General features: G+C 40.6%; 1 protein-coding gene across 1 annotated transcript in view; it reads left to right on the forward strand.

The window, feature by feature from the left end:
- LOC131771490 (uncharacterized) overlaps positions 1-15,946 on the forward strand; it is a 118,957-nt gene extending 103,011 nt beyond the window's left edge. Inside the window, 27 exon segments of the mRNA XM_066158925.1 lie at positions 36-177; positions 283-611; positions 805-946; positions 1,038-1,360; positions 1,736-1,874; positions 2,006-2,337; positions 2,566-2,707; positions 2,847-3,169; positions 3,344-3,485; positions 3,896-4,218; positions 4,708-4,849; positions 5,409-5,731; positions 6,343-6,484; positions 6,816-6,951; positions 7,446-7,641; positions 8,409-8,550; positions 9,125-9,447; positions 9,546-9,687; positions 9,989-10,317; positions 11,078-11,219; positions 11,539-11,717; positions 12,354-12,497; positions 12,941-13,082; positions 13,229-13,327; positions 13,944-14,159; positions 14,630-14,985; positions 15,711-15,946. Coding sequence (XP_066015022.1) covers positions 36-177; positions 283-611; positions 805-946; positions 1,038-1,360; positions 1,736-1,874; positions 2,006-2,337; positions 2,566-2,707; positions 2,847-3,169; positions 3,344-3,485; positions 3,896-4,218; positions 4,708-4,849; positions 5,409-5,731; positions 6,343-6,484; positions 6,816-6,951; positions 7,446-7,641; positions 8,409-8,550; positions 9,125-9,447; positions 9,546-9,687; positions 9,989-10,317; positions 11,078-11,219; positions 11,539-11,717; positions 12,354-12,497; positions 12,941-13,082; positions 13,229-13,327; positions 13,944-14,159; positions 14,630-14,985; positions 15,711-15,800 — 5,580 coding nt within the window. The 3' untranslated portion in view covers positions 15,801-15,946.
- The last annotated feature ends 1,002 nt before the right edge of the window (positions 15,947-16,948 follow it).

Consider the following 16,948-nt stretch of genomic DNA (forward strand, 5'->3'; position numbering starts at 1 on the left):
CAACTGTTTTTCATGCATAATGATTTCATCTTCAGATCTTCCGCGGTAACAGAGACAGAAACACCGTGGTGAGAAATGCTCTTGTCCCTGCAATCAGAGCTCGGTATGTCCGTATTTATCCACTGTCCTGGCACGGACACGTATCAATGAGGATGGAGTTGTACGGAAAATATCTGAGTAAGTTGGAATAACACATGAGATGATATGGAAGCCGTTTATGTACAAATCAGTAGGTCTGTGGTTCAATTGCTTATTTGAGATTCTCAATTTTTTACCTAAAAGGACCACTTCCAGTCGCTAAACCTCTTGGAATCTCCAACAACCGCCTCAACAACCGTTACATAACAGCATCTAGCATCTGGGACAAGTACCACGCCGCCTGGCTGGCACGGCTCTACAACAAGAAGCGTGGTCGCTACATCGGCGGATGGTCTTCCAAGGTCAACAGAAGAGGACAGTGGATACAGTTTGACTTGAGGCGGCCGAAGAAGATTGTGAAGGTCGCCACACAGGGAAGACAAGATCTCAATCAGTATGTGACGCGTTATATTATCAAATACAGCGCGGATGCCTTCCATTGGACGCCTTACAGGAAGTACAGTCGAGTGCAGGTATAGTAAAAACGTTTTTCTCTTGAAAGAACTATTTTTATTGTAATAAGAAACTAATCCAGATCTGGACGCATACAGTGGTTTACGGTTTTATTGCTGCTACTTCATTGTCCCATATGATAAAATTATTTAAGACCCTTAATGGAGTATAAGCTGAATTACTTACTAAATTTTTGTTCGATCATGTCAACAGGTGTTTATTGGAAACAAGGACCGCAATTCAGTCAAATCGAACGTTTTTGATCCGCCAATAAGAGCGAGATATGTTCGTATTTATCCACTTGCTTGGGTAGGACATATGTCTTTGAGAGCGGAGTTCTACGGACTCTCTCTGCGTAAGTATTGTACAGGCCTAGTGATTTTTCCCCCGGTTTGTTCCCACTGAAAGATGTTACTAAATTTCGCTGTATTTATTCTTTCCAACAGCTCGTACCGGTCTGGAGATAGGCTCAGAAGATGGCAAGATACCAAACAGAGCATTCACGGCCTCCAGTCAGTGGGACACTTACCACCGAGCTAATCGGGCCAGACTCAACTCTGTGGCTACCAAACGCTACCGAGGGGCGTGGTCTGCAAAGAAGAATAACAGACGTCAGTGGTTACAGATAAAACTGGGCCGAAAAACTAAAATAACTGGTGTGGTTACTCAAGGTAGACAGGATGCCAATCAGTGGGTGACTACTTACAGCCTCTCGAGCAGCTTGGATGGGCGCCGTTTCCGTCCATACCGAGAAAATGGCAGAGTTAAGGTATCGTTAAAAGTCGGATAAAATCCAAAGTCTGAATCAACCTACTGAATCTTTAAGTTTTAATTCATAAGGAAAACTCTGTTTGTTTCTATGTCTGTGTGTGTCTCTCACAACTTCTTAGTTTTTCATATACCCCGTCTATATCAAAGTTTACACTTGTGTCCAGGCTTATAGCAGTTCTTTTAATCGTGAAAATTTGTACTGTGATAATCGGAAATAACAGATGCTATCTATCAGAGCCACTGCAACGAATACTTTAAGTTCTGTATGAAGATAAGATTATAATGGATCTCCTGCAAAGAAGAAAGGAGCAAAGAACAAACTGTGGAGAAATACGAATAAACAAACGTATTTCCTGTATATTTTCCATTTTAGATTTTCCCAGGAAACGGAGATCGTAACAGTCAGGTGTCTCATAGGCTCCGCAGCCCTCTATACACAAAATTCATCCGATTTCATCCTATTACCTGGTATGGCCATATTTCCATGAGGATTGGGCTCTACGGACAGAGGAGTGGTAAGGAAACTGTTCAAAATTAGATGTTCGTTGGACTGAGTAGTCATCAGAGCTTGACTTGGTCAAGTACTCATTTGGGTTACTTTGCATTTTTGTGGTTGTCTTTATATTTCCCTCCTCTTCCACAGGTGTCAGAAGACCAGCTCCTAAGCCCCTAGGACTTCAAAACGGTCGAATCCGCAATAGTGCAATCTCAGCTTCGTCTCGGTGGAATAGGTACCATGCCGCCTGGTTAGCCAGGCTTAAACGGCCGAAGCGAGGGCGATATGCAGGGGCCTGGTGCGCTAAGGTAAACAACCATCAGCAGTGGTTGCAGGTGGACTTCAGAGTCCCAAAGAAGGTCGTTGCCGTGGCAACCCAAGGCAGACATGACTACAACCAATGGGTGACGCTGTACTATTTGCGGTTCAGTGTAGACGGTACTTATTTTGCTACATACCGCAAGAATGGAAAGAAAAAGGTTAGTCTTAGAATTAAACTAACCGAGGTTTGTGATGCAGCAGCTTGTGAGCGAAAAAAAATTGTGATTTCACAAAGCTGACTCTAATTCTTTTGTTTTGAAGGAAATTTCTCGTTACTCCGATTATCAAATTATTATTTTTCTGTAGCTTGCAATTTTTGTGTGGCTGAACTTTAGACATTTTAAGTTCTCTTAATTTGACGCTCACTTCTCTTGTTCAATTTTAAGTATTTCAGAGGAAACCGAGACAGAAACACGATAGTAATGCACTCATTGAGGCCAGCGATAGTGGCGCGTAAAGTTCGCATTCATCCAGTCAGATGGGTTAATCACATCTCAATGAGGGTTGAATTCTATGGACGAACTGCAGGTATATTACATCTAAATCTAATCTGCACTATTCTTTTTTTTCGTACCAGTATTTAATGACATCCTTATTGCTCAAAATTAAAAGCAATTAGATTTCTAAACTTTAAAGTTACTTTACGTGCCAACTTGCTTCTCACCAGTGCCTACTCGGTTGGCTCTTGGAGTCGAGGACCGTCGAATCCCGGATGGAAGTCTCAGTGCTTCATCGAGCTGGGATAGGAACCATGGCCCTAAACGGGCACGCCTTAACATACCTCAACAGGGACGATTGAGAGGGGCGTGGTCTTCGCGTGCTAATAATCCCGCTCAGTGGCTATGTGTTGACATAACAAAACTAGCACGCGTGGCTGGGTTTGCTGTGCAAGGTCGACAGGACTACAGCCAATGGGTGACGAGTCTAAGGATATCATACAGCAGGAATGGAATTAATTTCCGATTTTACTCAGAAAGAAGGACTCCAAAGGTACATTTTCATCTGATGTGGTTTCAAATAATCGTAAAACACCCTTAGCAATTAATATTAAATTTAGTCAAACGTCTCACTTGTGCGTTTGCATACAATGAATTTAGAAATTACAAAGTGGAAAATAGGACTACTTTTATGAGTTAGTTATGTCTTCCATTGTTTCGTTTACAGATTTTCCCTGGTGCCAAGGACAGAAACACCGTTGTGAAGAACTTTTTCAGGCGTTCAATCGTTGCACGTTTTGTTAGATTCCACCCAGTACGTTGGCATGGTCACATCTCTATGAGAGTCGAACTCTACGGATATCTCCTTGGTGAGCTTTCAGTCATTCAAATTTCTCATAACTTGTGATTCTCATTACTGACTTGCACGAGTTGTTCTAAATGTTAGTTCTTAGAGTTTGACACCTGATCTTATAGTATCTATTGTCATCATTTATCTTATGTGAAAATGATGAACAGTGATTGTTCTGAGAACGTGAAATTACGAAATATTGATCTGAATTGAATGTTAATTTTCACATTTCTTTGTTAAAATCAAATTATCGATCTTAGGTGATACAAAACACTCAAAGTCTAGAAACGTTCCGGAAAGTCTAAAGAGTACGAATGTGACAGTAGATTTCTTGGTCTGAGATATAATTGAACTTGCTCCGGACATTCTCTCTAAATAGTAGGACTATGACTTTGCTTCAATTTTTTTTTATCTTTTGATTCACTCTAGCTCGCGTGGCTCCCGTCAGACCCAGCGGTATTCCAAGTGGAAAGCGCGGAGCGCGCTACATCACCGCTTCTAGTTCTTGGGACAAATACCACGGGCCATGGAGGGCCAGGTTACATCAGCGTGTCACAGGACGATACAGAGGAGGTTGGTCGGCCAGAAAGAACAACCGCCGTCAGTTCATCCAGTATGATTTGAGGAGACCAAGTGAGGTCATCAAAGTGTTGACACAAGGAAGATATGATTACAAACAGTGGGTGACAAGCTTCTTTATTTCATACAGTCAAGATAAATATCGGTGGATACGGTACAAGAAATATGGAAGGGTTAAGGTAATTGCTGTGACACCTTTTTAATAAATGTTTTTTAACCAGAGTAGTTTTTATCAACTGTAGAAATAGTTTCCCTACCCGTGTTTATTTGCGCGAATTCAAGTTTTCTTTTTTCCTTTTTTCTTTCTTTTTTTTCCGCTTGGTTCGACTGGGAATTCGCGTGGTTATTATTGGTACCATTTTTCATACAAGTGCTTCTGAAATATCATTTGAAAGAATTTTTGAGCATTTTAAGAATCATTCTAGTCATGAAATATAATCCCCACCTCGAGTCGAACAATTAAATTTCTAATCCAAAGTAAAACCATCATTTTTATTTCATCATACTTCAGTCTCAATAACTCCCTCTTGCAATGCGGAACCTGTTTCATTTTGAACTTCGCTGTTTATCATATACAAACATCATAGTCTCTTAGCATTTTGACTTGTGGCCGATTTCTGTAGAATTTCAGCCAATGGATGGTTTTGTTGTTTCATTTTCAGATTTTCCCAGGAAACAAAGACCAAAATACGATCAAGGAGAATATATTTGTTCCGTCGTTCAGGGCGCGATACGTGCGTATCCACCCTTGGACATGGGTAGGACATGTCTCTATGAGAGCTGAGTTCTATGTCAGGAAAATCTGTGAGTATTTTAGTAAATTTAGGTTGGTTTAACTACCCGATTATGGTGTAAGTTAACTATCTTCTTATTGATAAAAGGTTCGTATCAAATACATTACTGAGTGGACTTCTCGAATCTCTGTTCGTGCCAATGTGTTCAGTTCTTAAAAAGTTTGTTAACTAGTTTTTAAGACCTGAGGTTTAAATTTTTTCTCAAACTGCTGCAAACTAGGCCTTAGAATAAAAGAATAAGTAGGCGGAAACGTCTCATGGCGTCATGGGGGATTTCTTGACTCTTGGGATAAATACGTGTCATTAATTATTCTGCACAACTCTTGAAATTTGACTCATAACTTTTAGCTTGGAAAATGAAATAAATTGTATGGAAAAAGTCTTGGAAAAGTCACAAAAATGTGTCGGAAGCTATGGAAAAATAAATAAGAAAGAGTAAAGATAGGGTGATTTTACTGCACAATCAGAACGGTTGTGAAACACTCTGTTTAGTCGCTCGGAAAATTTCAAAGTTGCTATAGATCCTTTTGGGATTTCCAGTACTCAAATATTATCACTTTCTAATGCAGCTCGTAACTCGGTGCCAGTTGGTGTCGAAGATGGTAAGATTCCTAATGGGTACATCACATCTTCCTCTACATTCAACCGTTACCACGCCCCATGGTTGGGTCGACTTAATAACAAAGCGCGAGGGCGAAATAAGGGAGCGTGGTCAGCAAAGAAGAATGACAAACGACAATGGCTGCAGTTTAATCTGGGTAAACCAACTTTGATTACGGCGATCAGGACACAGGGACGTCAGGATTATAACCAATGGGTCACAAGTTATAAGGTTTACTTTGGAAACGACGGAGTTCGGTTTATACCTTATAAGAAAGGAGGGCGCGTCAAGGTGAGTGTGTATAGAAGAAAGATAGTGGTAACGGGGATTTTTTGTTTGGGAATCAGCTATTCACGGCATTCTAAGTGAGCAATTAGAAGATTCTTTTTGGTGGAGCGCTTTTCGGAGTAGTGTAGTAAATTGAGATAAAATTAGCATGGTTGCTCACTGAGAGTGCTGTAAACTAATCACAACTGTTACTTAAAGCATGAGCCAATGAGAGCTCAAATCAAAGACAGATGAGCCAAGAGAACTCAAAGTAAAGACAGATAAACGGCCCAAAGTGCTGGAAAGCGCAAGTGATCATATGGAGACAGGTCTAAGCTTTGCTTCCTAGTGTTTAAGTAATGACAGTTTAGTAAGCCAATTAAAGAGCGCAGTGAAGCAAAATCAAAGTAATGATGGTTTACTTTTAACGCTTAATCAGAAATTACTCCTTTATGCGCTTGCACCGACATCTCAGCGCAGTATTTTAGAACACTCGCTCCAAAAAATTGTATTTTCAATCGTTTACCAGTTTTCCAATATTTCAAATTTTGTTCTTTTATTCTGTGTGGTGCTCAGACTTGATGGAATGAGGCAACCAGTTTTAACCCACAAACTATTTTATTCCGACTCCTCAGATATTCCGTGGCAACAGCGACAGGAACAGTATTGTAACACATCCGTTGCGTCCACCAATCCGCGCACGTTACATTAGAATTGTTGTAGTCTCGTGGTACGGGCATATCTCGATGAGAGTTGGCTTCTATGGTCGCCGACCTGGTGAGTTTATTTTCAAATGCGAAATATACTTTTAGAATTTCTTACTCATCTCTCGAGTTACTACGGGTTGCTTGGTATATTGACTAAGTCATTATCATTCAACGGGGAAGTTTCTGTTAAAGTAAAGAAATCAACCAAGATAGGCAATCACCAAATAAGCAGGAATAAATCAAAGCCGCACGTAGATTGTTAAGTTTACAAAGGATTAAAATGGTTGCAGTTGAAGAACTTGAAAAAAAAGCTAGGTACATTTTTTGTTAACACAAATTATGACGTGTATCCTATAAAATCTAAAATTGCTCTTCTTTAAAAGTTGTTAATTATCCCTCAGGAATCATAAGGCCTCGTCTGCAAGCTCTTGGAATGCAAAGCGGTCGTATCAGAAATAACGCTGTAAGTGCCTCGTCAATATGGGACAGGTATCATGCTGCCTGGAGAGCGAGGCTTTATATCAAGAGACAAGGAAGGTAAGTATCATTGTCGTGTTGTTACACTCAGGTCAAATATCAGTGAAACAGGACGTATTTTATTATTTATTATCTATTATTCCTAACATCCTGAGGCGTATTATAAATGGCGCAATATGAGGATTCAGGATTTCTAGGCTAAATTTTACAGTGTTGTCCTGACTTGTGATCACCTCTGTAGGTGAGGATTGCCGGGGGGGGGGGGGAGGGGTAGAACAGAAAGCTTTCGAAATCCAGATCTATGTTTTGATACACAGAGTAAATTATAGTGTTTCATTGACTTAATCCACCTCCGTAAATGAGCCGGAAAAACATGGGGCTCGAGAAATCCGAGGGTACTTTTAGATATACAGGGTAACATTACAAACATTGGCTGATACAAGTCAACAGTCAGAAACGCAGTTTCTGAAAATGGTTCCTGAGAAAATACTCGAAGTTAACTTTTTTGGAAATGTTACCGATCTGACGATTTCTTTCAACAATTCGTGTCACAGCTTCCGAGGGGCGTGGTCCTCACGTGTTAATGACCGCTACCAGTGGTTACAGGTGTCGTTCAGGTACCCCAAGAAAATCGTGGCTATTGCGACTCAGGGCAGACAGGACTGGAACCAATGGGTGATCAGTTATCGACTGACATACAGCATGGACAAGATCCACTACGTGTACTACAAACAACTTGGCGTCACTAAGGTTTGTTATAGATCAGTGTCCGTAAATCGCTGGTTTAGTCTCTATAGGGAGTATAGCTTACCTAGGCGGATTTGAAGCCTTTACCCTCACCACTCTAACATCAGTATGCATATTCTCCATACTGTTCTTTATACATTTCCCAAGGTGCTGACAAGGAGAATTTGTTTAACAATCCACAGCTTCTTTAGATGGTGATCATTATTCTTTTTTATTCTCGTGAGCTTAGTGATTGATTCAGGGGTGATACCGTGTGGAGATATTAGCCGCTCGTCGAAGACGAATGAAGAAAAAGTGTAGAGGAAAATGGGTCATGTGTTCTATTTTTAACCCTTAAAACCGTAAGAGTGACAAGCAACTAATTTTTCGTTACTAATCACACCTGAATCAAACATTTAGGTCACGAGAATGAAAGAAATGATCACCAACTAAAGACGCTCTTGATTGTTGAACAAATTATGTTTGTCAGTAGAATAGGAAATGTCGAGAGAACAGTGTGGAGAATATGGATACTGATATGAGGGTGTTAAGGGTTTGCTCAAAATTCACATCTCTCCTTGCTTCTCTGAACTAAACCAAAGTACATTTGTGAGAAGGTTAACACTCCAATGGAAGATTGACGTCTTGGATTTCCCTTAAAAAGGAAGAATAAATAAAGATTTCTGGATTACTGTTAAATGAGCCAAGGTTATACTTTATATCTGACATAAGTTTATCATGAGTTAGCTTGAACAAAAGCTTTTTTACCGATCCACTATGTACATTTACAGCTGTTCCGGGCCAACAGAGACAGAAACTCAGTTGTTCGCCATTATCTTCAACCCGCCATAGAAGCGACATCTCTTCGTGTTAGACCAGCCAGGTGGCGCGGACATATCTCCATGAGAATAGAGTTGTATGGTCGCAATGCTGGTGAGAAATAGAATAATGGCAGTTATCAGTTGAAATAATATCTAAGACTACCAGTGATTGAGTCTCAGATGTTATATTTTCCGACGTGAAGAACGTCGCGAAAGCTTATCATGTTTACAATTGATTTGTTACTTCCAAACCCAGAAAATCGTTTCTCTTTTCACGCTCTTTCCACGCTCTTTCCTCGCTCTTTCCACGCTCTTTCCACGCTCTTTCCACGTTATTTCCACGCTCTTTCCACGCTCTTTCCACGTTATTTCCACGCTCTTTCCAAGCTGTTTCCGCCCTCTTTCCGCGTTCTCTCCGCGCTCTTTCCACTCCTTAAAAGTAATGTTTTCAAAAAGTATTCTCAACTCGCATCCGGCCATCTGACTGCGTGCTACCGTGACAAGTGAAGAACAGAAATCAACAAGAGAGAAATACCTTCTGATTAGTAGAAAAGCTACTGTGATATGAGTGTCAATCACAGCAGACAATAAACTCAAGAAATAATTCGTTTCGAATGATGGAATTTTATAGACCCAGAAAAAAAACAAGCCCTAATTGAGTCTTGTGTAACTTTTCAATATTTTAGTCAAAAATAGGCTTCCCCTTGGAGTTGAAGACCGCCGTATCCCAGATAGCGCCCTGAGTTCATCTTCACGATGGGATGGGTACCACGGGCCGCACCAGTGCCGCCTGAATACTCAGAGGAGGGGCAGATACAGAGGTGCCTGGTCAGCGCGTGCTAACAACCGTCATCAGTGGCTGCAGATCGATGTTGGCTGCCAAGCGGTGGTGTACGGAATAGCGACCCAGGGAAGGCAAGATCTGGGACAGTGGGTGAAGACCTACAGAGTCATGTCTAGTCGGGATGGCGTTCGCTGGCGATGGTACCGAGTGCGGAGAAGAGCTGTGGTGAGTATTCATCAGAAAGGAGAAAAGGTATTTTCCCGAGAACTCCCTCTCCTTTTACTGCCTCATCGATCGATAAACCTTATACTTTCTTTTTTCAGTTATTGACTGGTAACCGCGATAGGAATACTATTGTAAGGCACAGATTTGCGCGGCCTCGTAGAGCGCGCTACGTCCGTGTGGTACCATACACGTGGCATAGGCACATCTCCATGAGAGTCGAGCTCTACGGACGTCGCCTTGGTAAGAGTTCTTTTATTTTGTTATCAAGACAGGCACGCATAAGGCTCCCACTGTATATCTGTTAGAGACAAGATATTCTGGAATCAACTACATCAATAGTGCTTTTTTCTAAGTCCACAGGCAAGCTGCGCTTGATGTAGCATCAACGCGACTTTCATAGTCTAAAACTTAGGTGAAGCCATAAGCACATATTTCTGTAGTCCTGTAATTTAAGCAACTGGTCTAGTTTGAGGTTAGGCTACTCTTAAAACAAATTATCTTTTACGATAATGCTGACAGTCATCATTGTTTTGTGTTATAGCTCGTAAACCGGTCGTGAAGGCCTTAGGAGTCTCCAAGGGACGGCTGGGAAATCAATACGTTAAGGCGTCGAGTGAGTGGGATCGTTATCACGCCGCGTATCTCGCTCGACTGAACCTGAAACCAAGAGGACGATTCAAGGGAGGATGGTCCGCCAAGAAGAATAACAGGAAACAATGGATCCAGTTTGATTTTAAACGGCCTGTTTTTATTTCCAAGATTGCCACGCAAGGCAGAAGTGATGCAAATCAGTACGTAACCAGCTTCGCTGTGGCTTACAGCCCTGATGGATATCGATGGACGCCGTTCAAGATCAATGGAAGACTTAAGGTAATGTCACATAAAGTACACTGAAAATGGGGTGGACTGAAAAAATACGGACATACGAGCAGACTGTTAGTTAGACAGTCGGAAAAAGAGATACATAGTCGGTCAGACAGTCAAGTAGACGGTAAGACAATCCGAAAGTTAGTAAAACAGTCACTCAGTTAAACAGTCAGTCAGTTAGACATTCAGTCAGACAGACAGACAGTCACCCAATTAGTCAGACACTCAAACAATTAGATAGGTAGTCACAAAGACAGTTACTCAGTCAGACGGCCGGCGGGTCAGACAGTCACATAGTCAGATGGTCAGACAGACAGTCAGGCAATCAAACAGTCGAATAGTCAGACAATCAGACAGACAGACAGACTTAGCTTCTAAAGTAGTACTTGATCTTAGCGAGAGACCCACGGGCTTCAAAAAGAGGTTTCAGCGAGCACCTTCTTCCCAAATGCAGAGATGTCATTCCTCGGACATTTAACCTTATAACTCCCTGGATCAATTTCATAATTCCCTCCGCCAGCTGCGTTATATTCCTATACAAAAAATAAGGAGGAAGTGTAATTTTATATCGACATCGTTCAAGATTGTCCTTTCTGATCACGTGTTTGTTGGAAAAAGTTGTAATTTGAGAAGCTACACGTGTTAATATGTAGCCTCTACATGCGATTAAAAACTCATCTGGGAGTTAAAGACGTAGAAGGTCCCGAAGACCAAAACAATGCGGACACAAACGAGTAACCCGTGTTTACTTTCCTTTATTTAGGTTTTCCGAGGGAACCGCGATCATTACTCTATCAAAGAAAACAGTTTTGACCCGCCCTTCCGATCCAGGTTCATCCGTGTGTACGCGCGTACCTGGGTTAACCACATCTCCATGAGAATCGAATTCTACGGTGGAAAAGCTTGTAAGTATTATCATGCGTAAAGTTACGTTTTCTTGGCCAATCATTTTAATGAGTTTTCGGCGCCAAGTAATTGGAAAAACCAACTGAGTGGTGATTTTTTTGGCAGTGCGTTTTTGCTGTATTGAGAGGCTCAAACATTAAAAGTTAAAATTTATTTTAGACCAAGACAGTTGTTTTATGGTTTCGTCTTATTAAAGAAGCGGGTCCTTCAGAAAGAAGTAGGCGACGAAAATGGCGGCCACCGTCTTGGTTTGAGCCTTGACAGTAAATACTGACTTAGGCGAAGACTGGGCGTGACCAACTGTGTTTTTTTCCACAGCGAGAAGAGATCTGCCTTTGGGTATTGAGGACCATAAGATCCAAGATCGTTACATAACGGCGTCCACCGAGTGGAACAGATATCACGGTGCACGCTTTGGACGATTGAACACTGTGGCACACGGCAAGAACAAGGGGGCGTGGTCTGCAAAGAGGAACAACAGACGCCAGTGGATAATGGTTAGTTTCACCAAACCCGTCTCAGTTGGCTCTTAAATGACATTTTATATCGTTGACATATCGTTTTATGTTTTATATCGCTGACTTACGCAGAGGAGAAGATTTAAAGTGCTGTCTAACCCTTAAAACCCTAGGAGTGATTTGCATTCAATTTCTCCCTACAGTATCAGTGTTGAATCAAACAGTTAAGTCATGAGAATGTAGGAAATGACTTCCACTCCTGGGAAACTCTTGATTTTTAAACAAATTCTCCTTATCAATATCATAGGAATTGCATAGAAAAATGTGAGGAGAATTTGCATACTGATGCTAGGATGTGAAGGGTTAAGACACTAGGCATTTGTATGATTCTTTTTGTTCCTAATGATAACTCGATAAAATAAGTAAAAATTTTATGATTTCATGTAAAAGAATTACAAAGCTTTTCGCTGGTGAGAGCTGCTCAGCCAGAGCTATCTGTTGATGGATAATTCATATATTGACAAGAACTTTACGGAAACAAAAGTTAACTGCCAAATTTTATATTCTCTTCTAAATGTTATCACTGAACACTCTCTCTCATCTGAACACAGAGTGGCAACTAATGATCAGCCCTATGAGGCAGTTTTCTCATGGCTTTTTTCTTCGTCTTCTAAGGTGGACCTCAAAAAGCTCACTATTGTCAAGCGAATCCTAACACAGGGTCGACAAGATTTGAACCAATGGGTGACAAGTTATATAGTTACCTACAGCCGAAATGGAAACACCTTCCGACCTTACACGAGGCGTAGACGAATAAAGGTATGTCCTCTTACATGAGTAAAAGAAATTAAAAGAAATGGCACCTAGACAAATTGGATTTCTGATGATGAAAACTGTCATCTTATACCCTCTTTATTTAACGATAGAAGAGGCCGATCGCTAGGTACAAACTCTGCCATGTTGTTAAAATTTTTTCGGTGGAACGTCCTACTTAGTAAGTCTAAGCTTTAGTGATTTGCCTTGCTTTGTTTTGGATGTGCTAGAGCGTCATTTGCCATCCAGTGCTACGACATCATAAATTTTTGGAAAACAAAGAGGCAACCAATGTAAAATTAAAAAAAAGGCCTCGAAAGATGTCCTACCTTAGCTATTAACCACTACCGACAGCATTAAATCTTCCCACTTTCAGTACTCAATCTCATTACATACATAGTCCAAAACAATAAAAAATGTCGTATTATCAATATTTTCTTTTCCCCCAGGTCTTCCCGGCCAACAATGACCGGAACAGCATAGTGGCGCATGTTCTAACGCCGCATATCTACGCACGATATGTGAAAATCAAACCTCGCACATGGTTCAGGCATATCTCCATGAGATTTGAGCTTTACGGAGAGAGAAGACGTGAGTTAATTCAGCCAATGTTGCTTTGTGATAAAATTCATTTTCATTGCTACCGTCTCATATTAACCTCTTCTCAAAATAAATCCTTTCTTTCGAGGCAAAAGATAAGTTCTAACTTGACGTATGTTGTTTCGTTTAATTTCCAGCTGAGAAAAGACGACCAGTTGTGAAACCCACCAAACGACCCAGACTCCCGCCCAGGCCTCCCATCAGACCACCCATCCGTCCGCCAATCAAACCACTAGGTAAGTTTCATGCAACTCAAAGAAGTGGCGCTCTCTGCTTCTCTTAAACCTTATACCATGCTAGTTTGTCGTTTGCGATATTTCTTAATCGTCTTCATTCTTCAACATTTAATATGTCATTTTTTGGTTTATTTTTGCCTTTTCGGTGAGGAAAAATTTGTTCAAGGTAAACGACTCAAAGGCAGCGGGCCCATCCGTAAAACATCCTCGTGACCATTCCCACTCTAAAATTAGTATACATATTCTCTATACTGTTCTATATACCTTTCCTATAGTGCTGACAAAGAGAATTTGTTTCGCAATCAAGAGCTTCTTTATTTGGTGATCATTTCCTTTCTTCTCGTGACCTTAAATGTGATTCAGGCGTGATACTGTGAAGAGTCACTATCGGGAATCAAAGGGTTAATTTTCTGATACACACTGTTCTAAAAGGGTTAAAAAGAAAGTTAGGCTTGGCGTATAGCAAGGTAGAAATCCTTTAACAGCGGTTAGGTATTGGATTGAAATCTCAAAACAAAATTTAAAGCATGTTATGTGAGATCAAAGATAGGGACTTAGTCGATGTTGTACATCAGACTGTCGTTTTTTGACGTACTTGTTTTTTTATCGTACCCAGCCCCTACCAAGACCTGCCCGGTCACGTTGGATCTTGCCTTTGTGGTGGACGCGTCGAATGAAGTTTCCCGTGCTAACTTCCAGCTGGAGAAGGCGTTTGTCAAGGCTATGTCCAGCAAATTCACCATCACTAAGCACCAGTCTCACATCGGTCTCATCACATACGCCAACCTGCCTTCACTGAGAATGAGGTTCAGACAGTTCAACTCCTTATTTGGTATGTCTTACTCTTGATACTCTGTATGCGAATAAATTCAAGTTGTAACTAGCATTTTTGTGGGTCTCTTCATAACTTCACCAATTTTGAAAATGTTTCGCGCTTTCCTTCAGAAAGATTCGGTGTTCACTGCACGAAGTTACCTCATTATGTAGACATCATTTTGATCTGGAATCAGGCAGTAATTTTTCTGAAGGTGTATTAAACACGATATTATGATTTCTCCCACAGTTTGCCTTTTTTTTTTGACACTGATAAAAATATGTTTGCTTATAAGTGGACATTCTGCATACTTAATCAGTTTGTCTTTCCCTTTTGTTTGCTTGACTTCTCACTTGTTAAACATTCTTATTTAGGCCTTCACTTCAGAAAGGGTTGTTTAAAAGACAGAGAATTAGCCTAAATTCTATACATTAAATTTTCTTCACCTCACACGTTCGCTTACAATGAATTCATTTTCCTTCCCACAGCCGTCCGACGTGCAGTTGATCAAGCGCCACACATTAACCGAGGAGGGAAACGTTTAGATCTGGCGTTACAAGCCGCGTATGACACTTTTTATGCTAACGAACCAACTTACATCCAGCGCGTTTTGGTTGTAATCACAGGCGGTCCACCGAGTCGCCGTCACGCATACGCAGTCAAGCGCATGGCCTCGAGGTTCGTACGAAAGGGCGTCCAGGTTTACGCGATCGGCATTGGCCGCGCGTACCGAGGCGAACTGAGGAGTATCGCATACAAGCGCAAGCACGTGTACTACATGAAAACCTTTGGATCACTTCTGGCCAGGGCCAATCAGATTGCGAGTACCATCTGCAATGAACAGGTGAGGAACTTAATTTAAAGTTCAGTATATTAAAGCTTCTACATGCTCTCCTGGAAACTGAGCAAAAATTAACTCGAAGGCAGATTGTAGAAAATTGATTTTCGATGTCTAAGGCTTCCTGATCAATCTCGGCCAAATGCCCGTTTACTTACAAACCGCGCGTGTAATACTGACAACTGTTTACGACCTGGTGTAAACACTTGAACTGAATATAACACCTCTCTCCTTCAAAAAATAAAGGGAATACCACAGGCCATCGGTAAATCCCATGATTAAAAGTCAAGATTGTGAGTAACACCAAGCTCCTAGAAAAATAATGTGCGCAAAGTGATGCTTTTCTATTGTTGCAAATGTGATTAACTCGATATTTCAACGGCATCAAATGAACTAACAGAAACAAACATAATCAAGTTCTAAAATAAGAAACCAGTTGGAAACGTATCTTTTTGCGTAATCGTTTCTTGTTGTCCTTCAGTTGCATTCTAAAATCGTAGTAATAGTTTCGTAATAATAGTTTCTAAAGAATTAAAATTACGAACTTAATCGAATCTTGGATGATTTTTTTAGTCGTCTTCAATTTTTCCAATAGTTTAAGGCCCCACTGAAAATAACTTTACCCATTATATTTTACGTAGCGTCTTAACCACAGTGAAAAAATTCCTCTAGCGATGAAACCTTCAAAATAACGACAAACATATTATTATTTTTTTTCTTCTCCATAACAGTCCAAAGAAGTGGACATCCATAAACGAGCTGAACTTCTCAAGCCTCTGATTCAAAAAGAAGAGAATGAAACCAAGGAGACTCAATCATAATATTTAAAGTTAAAAATAACTTATCGTTTAATCCTAAATGAAACAGATACTCTTAGATTTTCCTGAGAAATATACAAACTTACATCACACCAAGACTGATTAAAATATTAAACCACGTTGTAGTGTTGTCAACTCAAAGCAAAATAAAGGTTATTTGACCAAAACATTTTTGTGGTGTCAGTACAGTTGTAAATCTTTATTTTGTAATGACTTCAGTCTTAGTTGTTAACAAAACAATAAGGCTATCATTCACTGAATTACTGGAGACTGGATTTCTGATGGTGTTGAAACTTTACTGAGAATCTTTAACCAGTGAATCTATACAAGTTTGAAATACTTTTCCAACATGCAGAGTTTACTGCAATAAATACAGAAGTCTTGTTTGTAAGAGCTTAGGGTTTTCTATAACTTATTTACAACTGAAGAGTATACAAATAACAGTAAAGGAAATCTTCTTAGAAGTTTAAAATTAATGTTTAAATAATACTAGCTGAGTTATCGCGTGTAGTTTGTGCTCAGATATCCCTTCACTGAACTTCAAAGGAACTGATTTAACATCTAACAGTCTCGACTCAAACTCTCGAAGTTTTCGAGAACGAGTTTTTGGGTTTCGAGTTTCAGTGTTCAACTTTCGTGTTTTCCAATAATCAGGAATCGAGTCTCGAAACGCTCAAGAAGTCTTCCGAAGAAACGGTTTAAATCTTGAAGCAGAAAGACAGCGCTAAACAATTGCAAAGCGCTCAACACGGCGTGCTTTGGCGCGCGGCCTTGCGCGCCTCTTTGTTTGTAGTCTATGAAGTGCTGTGCGGGCTTCTTCGCGCATACTGTTATTTTACATTTAATCTTTCCCTTGGTTAAGACGTGCATAGCTATAACCAACGTTGTTCTTGACGACCACGTGTTGCGCAGCTCTGGAAATTATCAACTGTTCCAGCTCTCGTTTTCCGTCATGTTGGATTTCTACATCGGCAAGATCCTGGGAACGAGATTAAGCGAAGTTTCAGGCGTAACTTAAGTCGGCCATTTTGCACGTGTTCCTGAAAAATTGTCTTCAAGAAATTGGAAGGATTGGTTATCCTTATTTCCCAGTAGTTTTGCTTCTGTGTAAGTCATCAGAAGCAGACCCGTCGTTATTCTTGTTTTTAGAG

The sequence above is a fragment of the Pocillopora verrucosa genome, chromosome 12 (assembly GCF_036669915.1).
Source record: "Pocillopora verrucosa isolate sample1 chromosome 12, ASM3666991v2, whole genome shotgun sequence".
Classification (NCBI taxonomy): domain Eukaryota; kingdom Metazoa; phylum Cnidaria; class Anthozoa; order Scleractinia; family Pocilloporidae; genus Pocillopora; species Pocillopora verrucosa.